At 42.1% G+C, this 24,922-nt stretch overlaps 1 protein-coding gene across 2 annotated transcripts in view; it reads left to right on the forward strand.

Annotated features, from left to right (window-relative positions):
* STX2 (syntaxin 2) overlaps positions 1 to 24,338 on the forward strand; it is a 29,631-nt gene extending 5,293 nt beyond the window's left edge. Inside the window, exons 2-11 of one of the 2 annotated variants that reach the window (XM_083590568.1) lie at positions 3,670 to 3,744; positions 5,482 to 5,581; positions 9,126 to 9,200; positions 11,185 to 11,258; positions 12,260 to 12,368; positions 14,019 to 14,092; positions 14,295 to 14,432; positions 17,301 to 17,411; positions 20,825 to 20,952; positions 22,118 to 24,338. In XM_083590568.1, the coding sequence (XP_083446694.1) occupies positions 3,670 to 3,744; positions 5,482 to 5,581; positions 9,126 to 9,200; positions 11,185 to 11,258; positions 12,260 to 12,368; positions 14,019 to 14,092; positions 14,295 to 14,432; positions 17,301 to 17,411; positions 20,825 to 20,908 (840 nt within the window). In that variant the 3' untranslated portion in view covers positions 20,909 to 20,952; positions 22,118 to 24,338. The remainder of the gene's footprint in view (positions 1 to 3,669; positions 3,745 to 5,481; positions 5,582 to 9,125; positions 9,201 to 11,184; positions 11,259 to 12,259; positions 12,369 to 14,018; positions 14,093 to 14,294; positions 14,433 to 17,300; positions 17,412 to 20,824; positions 20,953 to 22,117) is intronic. The other variant, XM_083590569.1, reaches the window with a different exon arrangement.
* The last annotated feature ends 584 nt before the right edge of the window (positions 24,339 to 24,922 follow it).

The following is a 24,922-nucleotide window of genomic DNA, read 5'->3' on the forward strand; positions in this document are numbered from 1 at the left end:
AGTGTTAGTCCATGTTTTTGTGGATCCTATTGGTCCTCTACCCCAGTCTCAAAATGCAGCTGCCTGCATTGTATTCGTTTCCATTGACCCAACTCTCACATTTCTTGTTTCCCATTTGTGTGTTCCTGTGGCTGTTTCTCTGTCTTTTGACCCAATTTCTTCTTGCTTTACTCTGTAAAACATCATGTATGCTTTATGGTACTGTATAATCAATACAGGCACACCTTATTATATTGCATGTCAAAGATATTGCTCCTTACGAGGACATGGGCAGTCTGGCCACTTCCGGGGGAAGGAAGTCCTCCACTATTCTGCTTCTGGCCACGGGAGTGGAGCTGACTGGGGCTGGAACTGGGCTTTTCCCCTCTCACCCCTGCAGCCAGCAGGACTTGGCATAATAGACTACTGTATAGTGTAAACATCACTTTTATATGCACTAGCACTGGAGAACAAATAATAATAATGCTTGACTCGCTTTAATATGATACTTGCTTTATTGAGGTGGTCTGGAACTGAACCCACAACATCTTCAAGGTATGCAATACAGTGGTACCTCAGGTTACAGACACTTCAAGTTAGACTCTGCTAACCCAGAAATAGTACCTCGGGTTAAGAACTTTGCTTCAGGATGAAAACAGAAATTGCACGGCGGCAGCAGTGGGAGACCCCATTAACTAAAGTGGTACCTCAGGTTAAGAACAGTTTCAGGTTATGAACGGACCTCTGGAACGAATTAAGTTCTTAACCCGAGGCACCACTGTAGAACTAAATGTAATAGAACTAAAATGAATATTAATTCATATAATGTTTAAATTTCTATACGGTGAAAAAAGAGTCACTTCCTTACCTGTTTTGCTAGAAAACAGGAGGTGTAACTAATCCTGCAATTTTTAATGCGATTTGCTAGTGTAGTTTTCTGGTTTTGTGCAAATCTGAGGGGTCAAAGGGGGAAACAGTTCAGGAGCATGCTTGAACTAGTTAGGGGCACAGCTGGAGAGAAATGAAAGCATTGACGGAATCAGTGTGTGTGGAAAAGGGGAGTTGCAGAAAGTGGTAATTCGTCTACCCACCCCAAAACACAGAAGTAAATTGCAACCCTGAGTGCTGTGTTTTGGAACCCAATTTTCCCCAGTTCGTTAGTGGGTAAACCTGCATTTACAGGGGGAAAGCGTTGAGATCGGTGGCATGTTTGGGAACTGGCTATTCTCCCACCCTAAGTTTCTATGTGCAGGGATTCTTGTCTTTGGTTTTATACAGAAGAACCTTTGGACTTGTGAGTTTGAAGTGGTGTAGTTAAGAGGCAGGTTGCTCGTGTGAGAATCAGTCCCCTGAGGGGCAGAAACGCCCCTCTGTTGTTCAAATCAGCCCCCGTTATAGCAGTTACAGATGCAGATAAGATTATTTCTTCTTATTTTTTCTTTTCCTTCTCCTCCTGCGATGAGGCTACATTTTAATATTTTAATGTTCCATTATTTTAATGTTGTTTTTTATTTTTGTTTTTAAGTTGTAATCATTCATCTTGTTTTTATTATTGCTTGTAAGCCGCTCTGAGCCCGGCCTTGGCTGGGGAGGGCGGGGTATAAAAAAATTATTATTATTATTATTATTATTATTATTATTATTATTATTATTATTATTTCTCTGTTTTATGCCCATGGGGAAAGGGATAGGGATTGCGTGACTCTTCCAGAGGCTGTTGGACTCCCAACTCTCACCAGCCCCTGCCAGCATGGCCAACAGGGACGGATGATGAGAATTGCACTTCAGCAAAGTTAGGAGGGCCAGAGGCGTTCGAGCTTCCTTTGGGAACAATGAAAGTACTGCATCTGCCTGCATTTTTTGTATGTTTACAAGTGGGCATTCAAGCTGTGTGTGTGTGTGTGTGTGAGAGAGAGAGAGAGATACATAAATGCTTTCCTTCCGCCTATTCTTATCTCTTCCTGACGCAGCAAAAGTTGAGAGGGAGGTGTTGAGGGTGTGGGAGAGAGGTCTTTTGTTTTAGCATTGGTGGAAACTCATGAAATGGTGTTTGGAGAATTATGCCTTCGGCTTTTGCATCTGTATTCTGGAGAGCACCAACGGAATGCAATATACCTATCCTGTTTTCTCAATAACGCTTCAGGATAGGCTGTTCCTATTTGATTTAGCTACATGTCCAAAGTTGCTCTATCACTGTCATGTGGGTGTGATTGGAATACAGGGTGGTTGTTGTTGTTTTGCATCCTTCAGTTAAGCTATTGCAGGGCAGGGAACCAGTGGCATAGGGTGGGTTGTCAGCACCCGGGGCAAGGCAAGTAATTTGCGCCCCCTAACGCGTGGATTTGCGCCCCCTAACCCGTGGATTTGTGCCCCCTAACCCTAACCCCCAGATGTTGCGCCCGGTGCGGCCGGCCCCCCCTGCACCCCCCACGCTACGCCACTGCAGGGAACCTCTAGCCCATGGACCCGCAAGGCTCTTTCTCCACACCTGATGTAGTATGAAATGTCAAGTGTGGGTTGGGCAGCTGCCAATGCACAATCAGAAGCCTTAAGTATTGTTATTTTAACTTTTTGAAAGTCTTGAACTAGCATTCATTTTTCTTACAATTTTACTGTTTTATCGTTTTTGTAAATTACTTTTGAGGTTGTTGGTTTTTTTTTATAAAAAAGCCATGTATCAGGTTTATGAAATAAATACATAAATGCTGCCGAACTCCTTCACATGCCCAGTGCTTGTAGAACACAGGCTTTGGTTGTATTGCATGTTTAGGTAAAGGGACCCCTGACCATTAGGTCCAGTTGTGACCGACTCTGGGGTTGCGGTGCTCATCTCGCTTTATTGGCCGAGGGAGCCGGCGTACACCTTCCGGGTCATGTGGCCAGCATGACTAAGCTGCTTCTGGCGAACCAGAACAGCGCACGGAAACGCCGTTTACCTTCCCGCCGGAGCGGTACCTATTTATCTACTTGCACTTTTATATGCCTTTGAACTGCTAGGTTGGCAGGAGCAGGGACCGAGCAACGGGAGCTCACCCCATCGCGGGGATTCGAACCACCGACCTTCTGATCGGCAAGTCCTAGGCTTTGTGGTTTAACCCACAGAAGTTAACCCCACTGATTTTTCTTAGACTTGCTCCCTAGTAAGTGTGCATAGGATTGCAGTCTTAACTACATAATTAGGAAGTGCTTAATTGGAAAAAAAACATTTCATAAGTTATTCTCCAAAGACTTCATAGGAAAGTTTGAGGAATAAATATTTCCGATCTGTCTTGTGTGCCATAAGCTTCTTCTACGTCTTTCCAGTGAGTCATGGGGGTGCAGGGAGCACAGGAGGGAAAGACCTGTTTATTGCAAATGAGGGAAAATCAGTAATGAATTTTTGTTGTCAGTGTTTTAAGTGTGGTTCAGTGCATCAAGTACTAGCTTTAAAATGTAGTTTGATTAGTAAAACATGTTGTTATACACAAGGAAAAAGTGATAGTTTCTAGTTTCTTGTTTCTTTTAATGCAGGCACAAGGAACCTCTGGCCCTCCAGATGTTCCCGAACTACAACTCCCATCTTCCCTGGCCATTAGCCATGCTTGTTGGAGGTGATGGGAGTTGTAGTTCAACAACATCAGGAGGGCCAAAAGTTCCCTACCAGTGTTTTAATGGATATCTTTGAATAACATAATACTTGTTTTTTTAAAGCGCACGCAAAATGAAGATGGAGAGGCATCTGTTGTTGTTGAAAATGACCATTATATGGAAGACTTCTTCCAGCAGGTAAGATGCATGCAAGAGACAACCAAGAAGGAGCTACGTATTGTAACAATCATATTTATTTAATGCAGTAAATCAGAATTGTAGAGTTGGAAGGGAGCCCTGTGCTTGGCACTTCTGAAGGCTGCAAAGCTTGCTCAGCATGCATCCCTTTTCAAATGCCTGACAATCAGCTGGTTGACGGGTGTTTGGGAAGTGCTGCGTACAGGGATGAATTATCTCCACCACCCCACCCTCATGGACCAGCTTTGATAGGTCTCTATCAATCGATTCCATTACAATGCCAGATAACTGACAGGTGGATGGTTGCATCCACATGTCAAAGTTGCAGCCACCCACAGGGGACAGGGGTATAAATGTCTTGCTCTCCTGATCAAAAAGGTCCACCACTCCTGCTTTTGGAACCTCTGAACTTGGGTTTGAAGATGAGTTCTGGGTGACAGAGGTTGGCCTATGTTAATCAAAGTGAGTTCCAAAAATTCTGTGCTCCTAGTTTAAAGGTCAATGACAAAACATATTAAAAGGAAAGGAAGTGTGGCCTAAATAAAAACAATTACATACTTTCATTTCACACAACCCCGACAGTCAACAGTACTCATTCCAAACACTTGCATAGACCTGTGGTACCTGACACACCTGAGCCACTGTGTTTGTATATAAAATAAAATTAGACCAAACGACAAACAAGTGATCTCAAGCACTTTGGCCCCTGATCACTTTTAACTTACGTGAGACTTTTTTTTCTAAGAAGGGCAATTTGCCAAGTCTTGGAATACCAGTAGTCCAGTTTATTGAGATCAAATGTCTTCCAAAACGTGACAATTGTGGCATGGGTTGCTGTCAAAAGATGTGAAATCAGTTCCTTGTTATTTGGGTCTCGATCGGAATCTGTGAACAAATTCAAAAGAGCCAGACAGGGGCAGGATGAATCATAGAATTCTAGAGTTGAAAGGGACCACGAGGGTCGTCTAGCCCCAACCACTTACAATATGGGCATCTTTTTGTCCAACTTGGGGCTCAAACCCTTGACCCTAAGATTAAGAGTCTCATGCTCTATTGACTGAGCTATTCTAGTTGCTCTCAGAAATACTTCTACTTTGGAGCACTCCTATCACATTGAAATAATGATAACATAACATAATGTGAAAATGTCTTAGATAAATTTGTGCAATAATTTGATTGTAGCTTGACTTACAGCCAGTGCTTTTTTCCTTAAAAAATGTTTAGGGGTACTCTCATTTTCCTACTCATATTGAAATACTGCCCCTTAATGAGGCCAAACTTAGATTCGCAAAATGTTTAGGGACATGTGTCCTCCCAGAAAAAAGCACTGCTTGCAGCAAACTGTAATACGGGTTTTCTGGGAAATTTCTGATACCCAAGAGATTGGTCCCATTTAGTATGCTTATTTTACTTGTACTTGGTAAACAAAGCTAAAAACTTCAGAAACAACCAAGCTTGCCTAATATTATATCAGCAGTTGGTGTCCATTCATTGTTACTGATAAACTCATGAAATGGAAAATACCCTGCTTCACTGACAGAAAGGGTGTGTGCTGTTGTTCCTCCTTGTTCTAGGATATCATCTCTTGCTAGGCGCTACCTAATGGACCCATACAGACAAATGAACTGTGGATTTAGTATTGCAACGGATTATTGACTCACTGTGATTAGAAGCAAAACTACCTCTCCCTTTGCTGAATTTATTCATTTCTCTCTCTCGTTGATGTTCTCTTTAAAGGTTGAGGAAGTTAGAAAGTACATTACCAAAATAGCAGACGTTGTGGAAGAAGTGAAGAAGAAGCACAGCGTTATTCTTTCTGCCACACATCCTAAAGACAGTAAGCTTTTCATTTTGTGACTCTGAAAATGCATGCTCACTGAATTTGCATGAAAGGTTATAGTCTGTGATGGGTTAGCAAGTGAAGCTAGAATAGAGAATAGAATAGAGAGCTGAGTAGGGGTGCTCGTGTAATCTCACTGTATACAAGTTGTACAAGTGACAATAAAGTATTTTTTAAAAAATAAAAAAAAAATCAAAAAAGAGCATCTAACTTGGAAGGCAAGCCTACCTTGGTGTCCAGGTGTTTTCTGTGAGTGGCATCGCTTCCTCTGTAACCTCTTTGGTGCTTGTGCATACTAGGAATCTGTGTGCCACACCTATCCCCAACAACCAGTTGCCTGCGCAGGAAACTGCTTCTCAGTGTGGCATTCTGCCTTGATGGGGGCCATTAGGGGCATTTTATTTATTTATTTGCCTTCCCCCTTTCTTTTGTGGATGCTGTGAGAAAGATTCATCTGGCCTTAGCCATCTCCTGCCATTTCTCATGAAATCCACAAGGAAACTGGTCTCGTCGTAATGTTTGCTACACATGGTTCTTTGCAGGAAACATTGCAAGGTGCTCCCAAGGAGGGGGAAAGGTTATGGTTTTGAGCTGATTCTCTGGCTCCCTAAATGCTTTCTATATGGCCAGGGGGCGGTCAGCACAGCTAGTTATACATTTTGTGGAGCTAGGTGGATAAGCTTCTCCCAGACTTCTGCTCTATTCTGCAGGTTGTGGTGTTGGAGTGGTCCACACTAGTGATGTTAAATTCTCAAGAATAATCTTTGGGAGAATATTCTCAAGAATATTCTCAATTAATGAGAATATTAGAGAATTTTCATTTAAAATAGGAGAATATTCATTTTAATGCATTGAAAATGATATAATTTTAATGCATTGAAAATGACATAATTAGTTAATATACCTGTTTATTTATGGGTAAACTTGTTCAGATGGCAACCAAAAACTGTACAGATAAATTTTTTCAGTGGGGCAATGCAGTGAATTACATTTTTTTATTTTTTTGCACCAAACTTGAAATTAAAAATTCAACGTGAATGACTCATATTAATCACTAAGCCTGCCACTAACCGTATATTTACCATGAACTTTGAATTCTAATTAAGTTGTGAGTGCATGAAGTGTAGCTTTTAAAATTGAAGGAATTAAAAAAAAAAACTCAGGTCCGCTACATGAGTACGTTCTTGAATAAGCATATCTACATGGTACAGTATTTTCAGTGCAACACTAATAAAATCAATATAAATTTTAAAATAAATGCTATTGTTTCCAGTAAATAAAACACAAATGGTGAATGACCCAATGCCCAGTTATGTAACTGGATCAAAAAAAATCATTATTCATTACTTACACTGGCAATATCACAGCTCGATTTATTATTTATTAGGTTTTTTAAATGTGGGTTGTAAAACTGGTTCTTACGTTAGAATTTACAGTTTGTGGAGAATATTCTCCGGAAAGAATTTTCTAGCAGAGAGTATTCTCATTCTCGAGAATATTCAATAGAATATTCTTACCTCACATCACTAGTCCACGCCATACCCTGTAAAAAACAAAAAAACCCACACCCACTTGCACCTTGCAAACAAGAGTAGCATATCAGGAGAAGGAGTGCCAGGCCAGCTTTTATGAAGAAGGCAGATGCATCTTGTAACACTTGTAGGGACTGGGCTGGAAAAGGAGGATGTGATGATGAGCTTCTCTTTCCCCAGAGAGCAAGACTGGCTAGGTTGCTTTGGCCCAAGGGCTGCATTCACCCTTGGCCAACCCTCGGAGACTCCATGCCAGCAGCAAGTGTCGCTGAAAGTGGGTGTGACCATCTCACACTCTAACCAGCATGCTTGCATGGCACATGGACAGAGACATGCATGCACGCAGGCACACAGCCTCCCTTTGCCTCTGCTGATCCCTGACCTGTGTTGTGTATGATTTGTTTTTCATACTGCAACCATAAAAAATTGATGCTGTATTGAGGTCATGTTTAAAAAATTGCACGGGGCCCGAACTGAGGCACTCCATCCATTGAGGCCTGCCTCAGCCTGATAGTGCTGGAATAGCATCTTTTATTGTCCTGACAGAGCAATCTATACCTTTTCATCCCAAATGCTTACTTGCTGCCACCTCAGATCTTCGGATCAGGCCCTCCCATCCAAACCTAGAGTCCAGATCAAATGAAAACGCAAGGATTTAAGCTAGGGTAGTTCCATCAGCATTTGTGGGTCTAAGGCTGGTAGTGCATTTTCACTGACACCACTAAGGCTTACTTTCAAGTAAAAATGCCTAGAGGTAAGGTAGAATTTATTTATTTTTTAAAAAAGAAACTTAGTTATTTGGATTAACTGTGCTGTGCCTATTGAGCACGAGTCTTTAAAAAATCCACTTGTTTCCCTAACAGTTGTGATCATGAGCTAATTTTAGCTCTCTATACATCTAAGAGCAGAATGAGCTAAATGCAGCATACACTATTCTCTAGAGAAATACGAAGCAGTGCTTGGTACAGTTGTTTGGCTGGCAGGGGGTGGGACGACAATGATCCGCTAATGGAGGCTCAGATATATAGAGCATTGTTTTATAAGAAATCATTTAAATTTTAAACGGATGTCTGTGGTTATGTAAAGTGTAAATTGATTGCAGCTATTTCTTGTCTGCTAGTTTGATTTGTAAGATGATATAAAACTGGAATTATTATTTTTTAATCACTAATAAAGTGCAGGTGTCAAAAGATAAGACAGTCCTTGCCTGCAGGCTCAGTGTCTAATATACATGAATGTTTAAAGTCTGTAGACCAAATAAACCAATAGAAATAGACACAACACAAAAGGGAAAACGAGTGGTAAGGGTATAATAAAGCAAACCATTTCAGATTTCACTTTTTCAATTTAGATGTTTATGCTGGTCTGTGACTGTAATAAAGTAAATTCACTTTTTCAAGTTGCATCTTCTCAGTGGTATTGAAGTCAGCTCTCCCCCAGTCTTTAAGTAAACAAATCACTCCAGCAGTCCTTAGTCCCCTAGTTAGTGGCAGAGTCCGGAGTGTGCTTTCCCCCCATTCTGCTGTTCCAGGGCAACTTGCAGTTGGAGCCAAATTATTTCTGCCGTTGTTTCTGGCTCCTAGGAGAGGGAAGCAGGCTTCCTCCAGCTGCTCTTTCTCTGCCTGTGGTCCTTGCCATGACATATAGGAAGCAGGGGCCTGCAACCACTTTGCATTGACTCAGTCCAGGATCATTTCAGCCATATAGGATGAGCCTGGAGCAGGGCAGTGTTCTTTCTGGTGCAAGGCTCTCTGCAGGGTCTGGGGATCCTTTAGCCAGAAAAAGCGCACCACTATGTCTGGGTACTGTTTTCTTTCTTTTAGTTAATTGTATATTAAAGTTTTTTTCATAATACAAGACGATAAAAGAGACTAGTCTAAATAAGAACATTGCAGAATTTGGTGGCTGTGTTCTGAGGGGCGGGAGCACTTAATAAGCAGAGCTTATTCTTAAGCTGTCGTTTGTCATAAACAGCTCTAAAAGATGTTTCAAAATTCCTCCTTTTTAAGAAACAAAGGAAGAACTTGAAGAACTGAACAAAGAGATCAGGAAAACAGCAAATATCGTCCGTGCTAAATTGAAAAGTAAGTGCTGTTATTGTTACATCTATAGCACACTAAAGGCCTGATTCCTAAAATACTGTGTCACATAGCTGAGGGCAAAGTAACACAAGTCAGGCCATAGTTGTGTAACGTTTCATTGCTAGGCTTTTATAGCCTTACAGCAGGCATGCACAGCTTGCTGCTAGTCAAGCCAAACGCAGCCTACCAGGCAAAAATGGTAGCTCACGAATGGTCTGTTTCACATGTAGCACTAAGCCATGGTTTGTTTAACAAACCAAGAGTTAGCTACAAGTTATCATATGGATTACCAAGCAAACCATGGTTTGTTTAGGCAAAGCTTTGTTTTGTTCTCCCCCCCGCCCGGCTCCTCACTGCCTGAATGGGTGGCTCTGTGGGTTAAACCACAGAGCCTAGGACTTGCCAATCAGAAGGTCGGCGGTTTGAATCCCCGCAACGGGGTGAGCTCCCGTTGCTCCGTCCCTGCTCCTGCCAACCTAGCAGTTCGAAAGCACGTCAGAGTAAATAGGTACTGCTCTGGCAGGAAGGTAAACGGCGTTTCTGTGTGCTGCTCTGGTTCGCCAGAAGCAGCTTTGTCATGCTGCCCACATGACCCGGAAGCTGTACGCCGGCTCCCTCGGCCAATAAAGCAAGATGAGCGTCGCAACCCCAGAGTCGGTCACGACTGGACCTAATGGCCAGGGGTCCCTTTACCTTTACCTTTAGTACTGCCTTCCAGTGCCATCCTTCCTCTTTCCACTGGCCAACTGCTGCCGAGGAGGAAACACGTCACATAACGATAGTGGTTGCTGTCGCTGACAGCCTGGAACTGCAGAAACGAGACTGACCACAGGGTGGTGGGCAAAATTTGACTTCAAGGGCCACAGGCTGCTTGCAGGCCTGCTTCACAGCGAAAGCAAAGAAGTCAGTGTAAAGATCCACAGAGGCATGGTGAGCAGCATATGGGGCAGTTTGTATCTGGCAGGTAGAATTTTGTGTTTTTTTTAAAGTTCCAGCTTCCATTCTAGTAACAATGTGAGTTTCCTCTAAAGGCTCCCTTCTTCTGTCCCCCAATGCATTGGAAGGCAACTGCTATTCTTCAAACAAATTGCAGTCGTACCTTGGTTCTTGGACGGAATGCATTCTGGAAGTCCGTTCAACTTCCAAAAATGTTCAAAAACCAAGGTGCAGCTTCTGATTGGCTGCAGGAGCTTCTTGCACTCAATCGGAAGCTGTGGAAGCTGCGTCAGACGTTTGGCTTCCAAAAAGCGTTTGCAAACCGGAACAATCACTTCTGGGCTTGCGGCGTTCGGGAGCCAAAACGTTTGAGTCACAAGGTGTTCGAGAACCAAGGTACAACTGTATATTAAAAAGTAGAAATGACCATCAGCTGTAGAGTCACCTTCCAGATTCTTGATAATATAATGATTATTATGAAAATTGCAACAGCAAGCATAGCAGCTGGCTCTTTCCAGCTAGCCACGTGTTTCCAAGCTGGCCCTCCAGCCTCTGTTGTTTCAAACTAACAAATGGTGCCTGCAACAGAAATTTGCAGCGCCGGGTCCTCCTGTTCCAGCTAGTCAGCCACCTGTGTTCTCTTCTAGGATTTTGCATTTTACTCCCCATCAGTTTTCCTATGCCCAACAGACAGCATTCTGTACACACTGAGCATCCTCTGTCCTCATTGAATAGCTTTTGTTGTGTCTATCGCAGCCCAGCCTTTTAAAGTTATTTAAGAAAAAATAATTGATACTTAAAATTAGATGCCCCCCTCCTGGCCTGCTGCTATCTCCCTCTTTCTTGTGCATTGATAGTGCTATTTTGGCTAAATAGGGTTAGGCTCTTAGACGATCCATTTGCTATTTATAGGATTTAATTTTTGACTGAGTTTTGTTTCTGTAGGAAATGTAATTTTAAAATGCAATTTCCATTTTTATGGTAGGGAGTGAAGGGTAGTAACTGTGTGTGGCATCTTAAGTTCTACGAATTGCTTTTGTCTGTTTTGCAGCCATGGAACAAAATTTAGCTCGACATGAGAACGTTAATCGAACTTCAGCTGATGTCAGAATACGAAAATCACAGGTATGGTACGGCTGGTAGATGCCCTGAAGAGAATTTTAAAGAGGGAGAGTGTGTGTGGTAGGAAATGGTAGCTCTCTTCTGCTTGAGTTTATGGTTTATTTTCTCATTATTTTGTGTGTGTTCAAAATAATTCAGTTTGAAAGTTAAGTCCCCCGCAAGCACTAAAATGGGAAACAAAGGGGATGATTCACAGAACTAGATGCCTGGATGTGAGCTGTGCTGCATCTGGGTGAGCAGCAAAGCAGTCATTAGACAGCTCCCCACTGTCTTGAGGCTGCCAGTAGGACACCGCACAGCTGTTTCCCTTTAGAGCTGCAAGGTCTGCACTGGTCCAGTGTCAGTTCTTTGCTATCCTCCCAAAGGGGGTTGGCCTGCTTTTGGAACGAGTAGTGCATTCTGCATAATTGTAAGTAAGTAAATAAGGAAATTTTTATTTATACCCCGCCCTCCCTGGCCAAAACCAGGCTCAGGGCAGCTAACATCAAATATCAAATACATTAAAACACAATGAAATAATTGATTAAAGTACAGCTTAAAAATTAGAATCAGGATAAAATTAAATGACTGCCCACGAATTACAGCCATAGGGGTCAGGAACCTCAAGTATTCCTCGGGGCCAGCTATATCCATGTTGGTCCCACATGAGCCGATAAAAGGGCCAAAGAGATAGCTTACAGGGTCCCATAGAGGGGGGGTCAAACTGGGCCCAGACCGAAGGCCAGGCGGAACAGCTCCATCTTCAAAATTGGCTTCAAAATTGCAAAGGCTACAGTAGCTATGGTCCAGACTGCTAGTTTCATCGTCACCCAGTCTCCCCAGGGAACCTTGGGAACTGTAGTTCTGTGAAAGGGCCAGTGGGATCGCAAACAACTCTCAGCATCCTCCTAAACTTCCCTTTGGGGATGGGGTGGGCTCATAGGTATGTGGAAGAGCACTATGCTTTACATATAAAAATAAGTCCTAAAAGTAACTTTGCAAATGTTATTTATATCTAATCCCAGCATACAGTGTTGGCCCGGAAGTTTGTGGAGGTCATGACAACATATAATACAACCCAGACATGCTTTCGGGAACGTACCAAGGATCAGATACGGCGGCAGCTAGAAATAAGTAAGGGATTCCCTTTATTACTTAGTACTGCTGAAAACTTTTCTGTGCTGTCAGGATTATGCAAGCAGTTAAGAAAATAGCCATCTATAATAGCTGATCTCCTAAACAAAAGAATTTAATTGTGTATATGTCATAAACTGCTTACATATTTTTTATGAATAGTGAGATACAGATATATTTATAAATAAAATGCATATATACAAAAAATGCTATACAAATGAGAACTTTGCAATAAAATTTGCAGAATGGGGCAGCAGGGTTGTTAGCTGCACTGCTTCCTTGATCCATACATGATTGTGGTGATAGTCCTAAATAATCTGAATGCTTGTTGTTCTGTTAACTAGGCCTGATCCCAACCCTTCCCCAGTGCCAGGCAATCTGACATATAAGATGCTTGCAGTTAGGAAAACGTGCTACCGGGATGGCAAACTTGCAGCTCTCCATAAGTTGTTGGAATGCAACTTCTAGGATCACTTCACCATTGGCCATTCTGGTTGGGGTTTATCTGATTCAGGAGTCCAGCAGCATTTGGAGGACTCCATGATTCCCATCCCTGACTTTTCCCATCCCTGACTTTTTCCCATCCCTGCTTTGTGTAGCATGAGAACTGAACACGATTAGCAATTTAGATCCGTTTTTTCCAGCTCTCAGGGTGTCTTACAATTAAAATCCACCCCAAAATACAATAATAGTTGTGGATAGGCTGGTGCTTGTGTGCGTCAGTCTCCTCTGTCCCTTGGCAATTGGCGACCAGTTTCTTGGTTCTTCCCTCTGGAGGGTGAGGCAGATGAAGTTGTACATGGCCCTTGGCAGGCAGCAATGCATTTGTTTCCTTTTGTTTCTAGTCCTCCTTAGTTGTTCTTGAGAATGTAGGAGGGTCTGCTGACGAAACTCATTTAAACCACAGATGGGGAGCCTGTAGCCCTCCAATGGTTGTTGGACCCCCAACTCCCATCAGCCCCAGCTTGCATGACCAATGGTCGGTGGTGGTCGTGGTGGATTTGCAGTTCAACAACATCTCGAAGGGCCACAGGTTTCCCAGCCCTTCTTAAAAGATTACTGAATAATCAGGGGCGGAGGAAGGGGGTGCGGTGGGTGCGGTCTGCCCGGGTGTCACCACTGAGGGCGGTGACAAAATGCCAAGCGGCACTCACCACGGCACTCACCGCAGGGCCTGCAGCTCGCCCGAGCCACACATCTCTCCTGGGAGAGACGCAGTGGCTTGGGCACTTGCAGGCTTCGCGCTGCCCCAGACAGTCCGCCCACTGCCTCTCCCTCAGCTGTAGGGCGGCTGAGCGGGAGGAGGCAGGCAGACTCCGGAGGCCTCGTGGTGTGCCTTGCCCCACCCCTGGGCGCCCGAGCAGCTTCCTCCGCCGCTGTGAATAATATAAGTGCTCTGGAGCACTTGAAGGAAGTAATGTATTTTATATAAATATGCAGCAATAATAATTGTTAGTAGAAGTGTAGCAGAAGCTGTCCACTTAAATACTAAGCATACGTCTGTTGCTCTTCTGATGAAGTAGCTTAAGAGGAGTCATCTCTCCACACTGTCAATTTCCTCTTGGTGAGAGGCAGACGTTTCCTTTCAGCTTCTGAGCAAGTAGCTATTTTGCAGCATGTAACAAATGGGCGTCTATGATTTCTTACTAGCTGGAAAAAACACTTCTGATGAAGAGCTGGAAGAAATGCTGGAAAGTGGCAATCTTTCCATCTTCACTTCTGACGTATGTATTTCACGCCTACTTTGCTTCCCTTGTATGTATAACATTTCTGGAGTGCTTAAAATGAAAACAAGGCAGTGTGCTTGTAGAATTAAGAAGTTCTGCTCACAGGCTTACAACCTAAATGTCTGTCTGTCTGTCTGTCTGTGTATTATTTCTCCAATAAATGGAAAAATTCCAATGCATATTTTCTTCTTCCCCAAAGATTATTTTAGACACCAAAATTACTAGAGAAGCTCTTGATGAAATCGAGTCACGTCACAAAGATATTATAAAACTGGAATCCAGTATACATGAGCTGCATGAAATGTTTATGGACATGGCAATGCTTGTTGAGGTTCAGGTATGTGACCAAACTGTAACTTAATTCATTGCAGTGCAGTATTTTATTAAAACGTTTGAGGTCTTCTAGTTGGAGCAACAGTCAATTAATTGCATTGGACACATGTGACCCCCCCCCAAAGAAAGCACTTAGGGTGTGTCCCATAGGGTGTGTGATAAAGCAGCCACAAAAATGGGAGATGTCATCACTAGCAGGCAAAACCCCCAAACTGTTTTGTGAGCTGCTTTCCCTTTCATTTGAGGAAAGTAAGAAAAAAAGGGGGGGTGGAAATAAAAAAATATGTACAAGGGTATTTTCAAAATGTAATACATTTCTCAACTGTGCTTTGGCTGTATGACATATTTAAGGAGGTTTGATGCAGATTTTGTGGGTAGCAGCCAATCGGATACTCAGATCCACTTTAGTTCCTTGTTCAGTTCTTTTCCTTGAGATTATATAAACAGTTGCATTCAGGTAGCTTAGTTTTTTAATTATTACTAAGCGTAATAACTGCTTTCTTATGATTGACCAGGCTTATAGCAAATAAATAATGACTCAAGTCTTCAAGTAATGTGATGCTTTGGTTGGGCTCTGTGGTTTTTCAAGTTAATTAGACTCCTATTGGGGGCTTTTAGCAGTGCAGAAGTGAAACGCTGAATGAGCTTTTTAACACTTTGCTGTTTATTGCTGCTGATAATGTCTGCTGACGGACAGAGCTGCACAGGTAACACTCCTGCAATATTCCCATTTTTCCCCATGTGCCATTTCCCGAGTTAGTTCATCAAACATGATATCATATTATATGTATATATACTGGCATTCTAACTGGAATTGCTTTAAAGGAAGTTCATGCATGGATATCTCATGCCTCCAACCTAGCCCTGAACCAGCAAGGACAGTCTCCGAGTGTTTGGAGAAAACTGAAAATCTAAACGTTCTCTCCCTTACAAATTAGCTCTCTTGTTCAGACTATGTTCACTATAGCTTGCAACAGGAGAGTTTCCCAGCATACTGCTGCATAGTTCTGGTCTGTCTGTTCCCCCACACCATCTTAACAGCACCTGCATTCTGTTACCTTATCTCCTGGTGCATAGAGAGAAGCCTAAAAAGTAGACATGGAACAGGAAAACCACACTACCGCCAGCGCCTTCCATTGATGTGAATGGCAACATGGCCTCTTTCTGCCTGTTATGCTGGCAGGCAGGAGACTTCATTAATCTTAATTAATTTCTTAATTTTTTTATTTATACCCTGCCCTCCCCGGCCAGGGCCGGGCTCAGGGCGGCTAACACCAAATATAAATTACAATAAAACATAATAGAAAAAATCAACAGCAACATACAGTTAATTAAAAGACGGCTTAAAATTCAGCCTCATTTTTGTAGTAGCCCATAAATCAAGACCATAAAGGGAAGGAACATCAGATATTCACCCGAACCAGCTGTCCATGCTGGTCCTACATGGGCCAGCAAAAACGTCAAGGCAAAATTTATATACCAAATCCCATATAAGGGGTCAGAGTGAGTCTAAGCCGAAGGCTAGGCGGAACAACTCCATCTTGCAGGCCCTGTGGAAAGATGTCAAATCCCGCAGGGCCCTGGTCTCTTGTGACAGAGCATTCCACCAAGTCGGGGCCAGGGCTGAAAAGGCCCTGGCCCTAGTTGAAAACAATCTAACCTCCTTGAGGCTCAGGACCACCAAAGTGTTGTTATTTATGGACCATAAGGTCCACTGCAGGGCATACCAGGAAAGGCGGTCCCGCAGGTACAAGGGTCCTAGGCAGACTTGTGCAGGACATCATCTAAGCTGAGGTACTGTGTAGTGCGTGTCTCTGGGATGCACGTGGGGAGCATGTGTTTGACCTGTGAAAACATGTCTTCATAATAACTGGGGCATGCTTACCTTTTTTTTTCTCTCACAAAAGCATAGTGACCCTTATGTGCAAACACTGTACAGCCCAGATCTGTTGACCCATGAACCCACAACACAGCGAGGCTCTGATCTAGCACTGGGTGCTAAACATCTGGTGCCAGTAGGAAGTGTAATCTGGCTCCCCTGAGGAATATCAGGTGTGAATGCCAGAAAAGGGAGAACATTCATCCCACTGTCCCTTGCAGTATTGAGCTTGGCCCAGCGTGCTTGTGTTTGGCTGGTTCACTGTGAGAGAGACTGTTGCACAGAAAAGGCAGGTTGCAGATCAGGGCTGCTCTTGCATCCTTGGAGGGAAGGTAGTCAAGGACAGGTGAGGTGGAAAAACCTGAGCCTCATTTTGCAATGCTGGGGTGGCATTGCAAAGAGTTTCTGTATAGCAAGGTAGAGTGCTTTAATTGCATAGCTTCTCTGGCAGCCCCTTCCTCAGGGGACATATTGCCTTGGAGAGCAGTCTGGTGTCCCTGAAGGAGGGAGAAATAAATTTAATTTGTAGGAGATAAGCTGGTTCCTTACTCTTTAGGGAGTTGCTGGTTTGAAGCTTATTAGCTGTGACACATGACAATTTTTAAAAAAGTTATGATTGCAGCACAGGAAGCTGTGTGGGTAAGAGGTGTGTTCGGGTGGATGGAGAGTGTAAGATATAAAATTTCCATGTTAGAATGCCAGTCCTAAGGAAGCATATCTCATTTTTGTAGTTATGCTTTCAATTATCAGTATTTTTTTCCATGCCTGCTTTTACTGATGTGATTTCCATATGTCTTAAGTTAAGCATCAAATGTACTACTAATAAAAACCTGCCTTTTTTCTTTAAAATGTAAATTTCATCACATAATCCATGTTGTACAATCATTTAAGTATGTTTCTTCTCATCCTGAGCCATTAAAAAAAATCTGGAAATTTCCAACAGTGGTGAAATAAAGCTCTGTTTCTGCTGTATGTTCTTGTTTTCGCTTTAAGGGTGACATGGTCAACAGCATAGAGAAAAATGTGATGAATGCAGTCGATTATGTAGAACATGCAAAAGAAGAGACGAAAAAGGCAGTTAAATACCAAAGCAAGGCTCGCAGGGTAAGTTTTCCTGTTGGTGAGCAAGTCTTGCTTTTATTGCATGCGTAGCTAGCTAGCTAGATGTCTTTTTCTTATTTTGGCATGACATGCAAAACCAAGATTGCTACAAAGCCACCTTTTCTGGAGCAATCCCAAATAAATGATCAAGTTTAAGTTGGGGAAAGCACTTTTTTGTGTATGTCACTATTATTATTATTATTAGTAGTAGTAGTAGTAGTAGTAGTATTGCATCCTCACCGATGGAACGAGTTGGAGAGAGGGGCTGTTTCTCTCTTTTCTTCTCCAAACATTTGTGTTTATTTGTTCTATAAACTTAAGATTTCGTCCTTTAAACTTAAGGGTTAGAGTCCTATTCAAAGTGGAGCCATTGAAATTGATGAACATGACTAACTTGGATCTATTGATTTAAATGAGTAAAAGTTAGTTGGATAGAGCCCCTAATAAAGTTACAGTGTCAGAAATTGGCTTTGTACACCACAGTCCTGTGCATGGTTACTCAGAAGTAAATCCTGCTGTTTTCCGGTGAGGCCTTCTCAACAGTAGTTAAGCGGATTGCAGCTTATATTTTGCGTTAATCAGACTGGTGTTACTGAAGAATACGCATGCTTGCATGGCCGCAAGGTTTCCTATTATATTACCGCTAAAATTCTTACGAATGCCTAATAATGTTGGCATCTTATTTATATTAATCTGTGTTGTAAACCGCTGTTTGATATTCCGGTGGTATATAAACTTAATAAGTAAAATAAAAATAATAAAAATATAGTGCTTCAAAGTGTTAAAAAGGCCTTGCATACATGCATGCATGCGCATGCACACACTGAAATGTTGGGAGTGTGGCACAGCTACACACCCACCTTCTCCTCTTAAACATACTCGCACATGCTAAATATTTGACATGCTACACGGCTGGGGACTAATGCTATATACACGGTCGCTTGCTTGCTTGCTTGCTTGCTTGCTTGCTTGCTTGCTTGATTAATGCACAGTCGCATAACAACGTTCACATGTGAACAAGCCATTGCTGATCAGATACCACAGATGCTACAAACACGATGCATTTCAGAAAGAGTCAGCTACTAGTCATCAAGAGATGCAAAATCCACATTATGTCTGTGCATGTGTGAATGGGCCTTTAGGGAATTTGCTGGGCTACTGAAGTTTATTTGTCATGATTGCAGTGGACTTGCCAGAGTGTTTGGGTTGGGTTTTTTTTAAAAAAAGGATGCAGTGGAAACGTTGCTAATTTAATTGCATGTATTGTTACACGTTTTTTTCCAGCTTCCTTTTTCCACAAAGCCCTTCATTAGGACTAGCACGCATTGATGGGAACTGAAATTCCACAGGGTGGCATATGTGGGTCAGAAAGTTAAGCTGACCTAATACAGTCAGAATGGGTTTATTTTAAACACACTTTTTCATTCTTTCTTTTTGACCCCAAAATGGCTTTATTGTTTTTGGTGCTAACTGTACAGCCCCACATATGAACTGGTGGGCTGTTAGTAAGCTGATTTTAACTTTGACAAACAGTTTTTGGATATTCTTGTTCTGTCCTGTGGCTCTCTAGTGTGGGCAAACAATCAGTTGTAACCCCCTCACCCTGGTAAGGGCAGCTGGTACTACTGGCATGATGATGATGATGATGATGATGATGATGATGATGATGATGATTTATTTATACCCCACCCATCTGGCTGGGTTTCCCCAGCCACTCTGGGCGGCTTCCAACAAAAGATTAAAAATACATTAAAACATCAGTCATTAAAAACTTCCCTAAACAGGGCTGCCTTCAGATGTCTTCTAAATGTCAGATAGTTGTTTATTTCTTTGACATCTGATGGGAGGGTGTTCCACACAGCGGGTGCCACTACCGAGAAGGCCCTCTGCTTGGTTCCCTGTAGCTTTGCTTCTTGCAGTTAGGGAGCCGCCAGAAGGCCCTCGGCGCTGGACCTCAGTGTCCAGGCTGAACGATGGGGGTAGAGAGCCTCCTTCATGATGTCACTGAGTTTATTCCAAAGAAAAGAGAAAAGGATTCATCGGGGTGAAATGGTGTGGGGATATGCCATGATAACCTTCCCCATCTCCCTCTCGCAGCATTGCATTTATTTTCAATTAAAATTGCAAGGGGCTTCAAAGTTCATAAGTGATTTATGGTCTGGGGAAAACTCTGTGCTTCTGTATCCCACCTTGAGGTGCTTAGTGTGGAATACATGGAGCCATTTTGTTTTGCTGTCAAAATTTGTGAGAGGTTAATCTGAAATGGTGATGTGCCCAAGACCACCTATGAATTTCAGGGCTATGTGAACTCGACTCTCCTTAGTCCTAGTCAAGTATCCTGTCCTCTGTGTCAAGTGTGGGGAGAAGTGTCTCCTTCAGTTCTTGAATTACAAGGGGGCATGAGAGAAGGAGGTCAGCTGTCTGAATTTTTGATGTCCCCCAGCTACTGTTTTTAGAAGATGGGTGGTGGTGGTGGTATAGTTTGTCCCTATCTCTCCCACACACACCCTTGGCCTCCCTTGTTTCTGCACTGGATTGCTGTTCAATGGTTGGTTATTTACAATAGATTGGCAAGGCTTCCTGACACCCCATTGTTAGCAGTAGCAACCACAAAACTTTTTTACTTTCTCAATTAGACTTGGCATTTCTGATCTGTAGTAAATCAAATGTAAATTTGTGGTTGGAAACACAGTTCATAACAACATAGGAAGTTGCCTTGTGCCAAGTCAGACCATTAGGCAGCGGTTCTCCAAGGTTTTAGAGAAGGGTCACTCAGCCCTGCCTGAAGATACCAGAGTTGAACGTTAGACCCTCTGCATTCAAAGCAGTTGCTCTGCAATTGAATTTACAGCCCTTTCCAATGTATAGCTTTCAAGGTTCTGTGACTCTCCCTCCTGTGGCCAGGATTTTGCATCTGGCTCTACCATGACCACTATATTGCACCTGACTACTGCAGGGGTGGAAAACCCTTTTGGTTCTTCAGGCCGGATCCCAGCCTTGTGGGCCAAATTTGGCAGGTGGGCCAGGCTTGTTTTCCCTTGCCCAGTGCACAATCAGAAGAGCGCTTTGGGGCTCCTGATTGTGTATTGGCAATCACGTCTGTACCTGCCCCACATCTGATGTCACACCTGATGGAGTGTGGGGCTTGCTGGCGTGGTTTGGTGAAAAGCTGTCTCATGGGCTAAATTTAAGCCCACGTTGGGCCATATTTGACCCATGAGTTGCTTTCTCCCCCTGCTCTAGGGCATGTCATTGGAGGTTCCATTAAAAAAAACTTAAAGTAGATCCAAAAAGCCTGCATTACACCATACTGACTTTTTCAGGCTGGGTGGTAGAACGGTACTTGACATTTCTGAAACGAAGCTTTTAACACCATTTTGCAAAATTGAAACAATTGCCTTACTTTCCTTTGGCAGAAAAAGTGGATAATTCTCATTATAGTGCTGGTGGTGCTTGCTGTACTTGCTTTAATAATTGGCTTGTCGGTCGGGATTAAGTGATGCTTCGATAACCTCAGCATGCAGCCTCGCTCTGCTGTTGTGCAGTAAGTACTAATCAACTAACTTGCCGTGCATGCTAACCTTTGTTCATCGGTGATAAGTGCGGTGATTTAACACACCCGCCAAGCTGGTGGGTTACACTCAACAGCTACGTTAACCCTTAAATGTGTTTGAGAGCAGAAGTCATGCGCATAGTGAGAACTGAGACACCTAGTGGCTAGCTGCTGAATATATTTCCTTCCAACAGATTTTCGATGGAGTGATACCCGCTGGGACTAGATCTGTTTTGTGTTGGTGTAGAAACACACAAGCTTGGGGGCTTACACAGATTTCATCAACATATAGAGAAAGTGATGAACTGGAGAGAGAATTTGGATCTCTGCTGCAAATTGCCAGCTGGGCCTCTCTTGGTCTGCATGTATTTTATATTTGATAATGTGGATGAAGCTGCTATTTTCCTTTTGTAAGGTTCCTTGCTAGGCAGTAGTTGAGAATTATGTGGCATGTCCTGTCTCAAAACCCATCTCCTCCACATGAAGCTGCCTTACACCAGAGCAGGCTGCGCAGTACTATCTACTTTAACACTTCCAGGGTCTCGGGTCTTTTCAGGCAGCTGATCCCTGATCCTTGTAACTTGAAAAGTCAGAGATTGAACCTGGGATCTTGTGAGTGCAAAACATAAGCTATTCCCATTCCCCATGAAGGCTTCCGTACAGCCTTTAACATTTTAGCCCTTGGTTCTCACAACAACAAAGCAAAGGCTGAGTTGTATATACTGCTGCATATTTGATCCATGTGAATATGTGCTTTGTCCCTTTTTCTTCTGTTGCCCCACCCCAGCCCCACATCCCAGTTACTTCTGTTGCTCTATTAAGTACCTGAGACTCTGATGTTACCACACAAAAGAAGAAACCACAAAAAATGATGCACTATTCCATTCTGTTAAACATGGTTCTGTGTAACTCCAGATGTTTGTTGCTCCTACGCCAACATCACAGTGCTCTAGTTTCTGGTTATTTTATTGCATATTTGAATTCAGAAAGTCCCTTGACTTTAGTTTTTACTATATGTGATTACCACTGAAATTGCTTGCTGTCAGGTAATTATGCTTAAGTTTGGGGGTGCGTATGGTAAATTCTTGCATCTTTGCATTTATTAAATAATAATAATCTGGGGGGTTAGCTAATCACAGTTTTCCTCTCTTTGCAGAAATTGGTGTTCATAATAATTTGTGTAGCCGTAATCCTTCTAATCCTTGGAATTGTCCTAGCAGCGACTTTCTCATAACAAACAGCACATTCCAAGAGTTTGGGATCATCTGAATCACACATGCAGGGAAACCAACGTGGCCTAGTTCTTGTAAAGATGCCTTTTCTTGCCATAATGAAAGTTTCTTTTGCAGGATTGGCCATTTACTAGCTATTTAAGTAATCAATAGCACTTAACGTTTTACTCCTGCAAATCGGAACCAAATTGTAACCACGGTTGTTTTTTCTTCTTCCAAACAAGAAAAAGCTGGAAAGCCTATCATATGGACATGTAACCTTAAAAGCTGCTAAATCTTTTCTGCACTAACTAATTTGAAGATGAATTCCAACTTTAGGTACATCAGTGTTACCAGTATAGAATTAGGGAATTAGTTTGTGTTTTGTTTTTTTTTTTTGTTCTTTTGCCAGAAGCATTCAGCTTTTGAAATTTGGCTTCGTTTTTTCCACTATTAATTCATCTTCTTAGCATAACAATCTTGTTTAAAATTAAAGCAGCCACGTTCTCTAAATAACTGTTTGACTTCAATCCTAAACACATTTACTTTGGAGGTGGGTCACACTGAAGCAACTGGATTTACTCTGAAGTAAATGTGATTGAGATTGAGATGCGAAGTGGCTTTCTCTTGTCTCCAGTTTTAATGTTGAAGAACGGTCTTAAACTATACGTCTTAAGATTTGTGTGTGATATTTTTAAAAAAGCAAGTAATTTTTTATATTCATTTTTATTAGCGTCAAGGCAAACAAGTAGAAGTTGAAGTGCCTCTTTAACAGTGACCTCATCAACTCTTTGTTTTTAAAACTTAAACTCTATTATGAATAACTTTTAATCTGTGCTATAAAACTCTTTCTTTTTAAAGAAGATCCACTCCACTGTGAAGTTTGCTAAGTGCTCTCTCTGTATGTTCTTTCAGAGTTTTGTTATAAAATGCTTAAAGGACGCAAGATTTCTTGAGATGAATGAGAGGTGCAGTCCATGCGAGGGAGCCTTCCATTCACTTCAATGGAGGGAAGGGGAGCTTTGCATGCTTCTTCAGCCACTTCCGCTGAAGTGAATGGGGAAGCCTGCATGGGTGGCACTGCTCCATACACGCCCCAGGGTCCACGTTCTCTTCTCTTGTGCAAGTCCTGTTAATTTTAGCAAGACCTGCACCTGAGGCTGATTTAGTGGGCTGTGTTCAAAATGCCTAGTAAGCAAATGGGCTGCAATAAAACAAAGTGATGATGGAGCAAAGATACAAGTGTCTTGAAGCTTGACTTAATTTTGAAATACTTCCAATCTGCGGTATGTGCAAAGGAACTCGAATGCGCACAGATCAGATCTGCGTTAACGATACTGGATGTAATCCAGTGAGCCACTTCTTTGCCAAGGAGCAAAAATCAAGATATTGCTTCTTTACCAATTCTGTTTGGTCCTTGAAGAGTGGGTGGTTGATCAAGAGAAACTGGCATGTTTATACTTTAATAATAATAATAATCTTAAATAAAACACTGATTTTGTTGGGGAATTGGCTTCTCAGTTTCCAGAACATGAATGAAGTGTTTGTGACGGCAAAAGCTTCAATCCAAAGAAAGTTGGTTGCACTGAAATCCTACTGAAATGAATGGGACCTAACACACATAACTTCCTCTGGATTTGGGGCCAAAGTGTCCATCTGTTAGCAACTTTTAAGCATTTCTGAAGTAACCCAAACGTTTGAATTTTGTTGGTTATTTTTTGTATCGTGTTTATTACTGTGTAAAATATTTGTAAGTGTATTTTGATTTGCTACTGTTTAAATATAGTAATGTCGATATTTATGCTGAAAGTGAAATAAACTATAACGGGTGCCTTTTTAAAAAACCAAACCAAACCAGAATGTGGCCTTGAAATGCTTATTTCTCTGTATTGTGTGTATAATAGATATGTATATATGTAAACATAAACTGCAGGTATATTTTGCCTTGCAGTGAACTTTTTTTTTCATGTAACCTCTCATTTATTTTACTTTTTATGTATTTGAAAGACATACTGTTAAACAATTGTGACGCATGCAGTGACCTAAAATGGTGTCTGTAATAGTGGCTATTTCTGATGTGTATAAAATCTTGGCGACTACAAATGTTCTGTGGAAAGTGTTCACCCTGAAAATATGGAGACTAGTAAATACAACATTCCAAATAAGTTTCTTGATGCTTTAAAAACACCAACATAGGATCTCTTTTTAAATATAAGATTTTTCTAAATATTTGAGTTGGGAGTGTGGAGTGAAGACATTGTGTAGCATTTCCAGGAGAATTATTGACACATATCCTTAATTGTTGTTCGTTCATTCATTTCTTTAAAATGATTGCTGAACATCGTTTGCTATTTAATGCAAACATCTGTAGGAATAAGGTACTCACTACACGTTGTAGGAATAATTATTTCTGTTAAAGTGTTTTAAATTTCCATTCCCTATGTAGCCACACCTTTTCTCTTGAAATTCCAATACATGCACATCTTGCAGAGATTAATTTTGGGGAGGGCGGGGGGCAGGCAGGCAGAATGATACCTTCTAATAAATGCATTGAAACAAAATATTTGTTTCTTAACTTTGGAACAAACCATTGGCCACTAGGGGACAGCGAGGTTGGCATTGAATACGTGCATCATAATGTACCTAGAATAATAGAATTGTAGAGTTGGGAGGGACCTCAAGTCGTCTAGTTCCTGCAATGCAGGTATCACAGCTAAAACATCCATGACAGATTGCCATCCAACCTCTGC

The sequence above is a fragment of the Podarcis filfolensis genome (genome assembly GCF_964270895.1).
Source record: "Podarcis filfolensis genome assembly, chromosome: 16".
In the NCBI taxonomy this organism is placed as follows: domain Eukaryota; kingdom Metazoa; phylum Chordata; class Lepidosauria; order Squamata; family Lacertidae; genus Podarcis; species Podarcis filfolensis.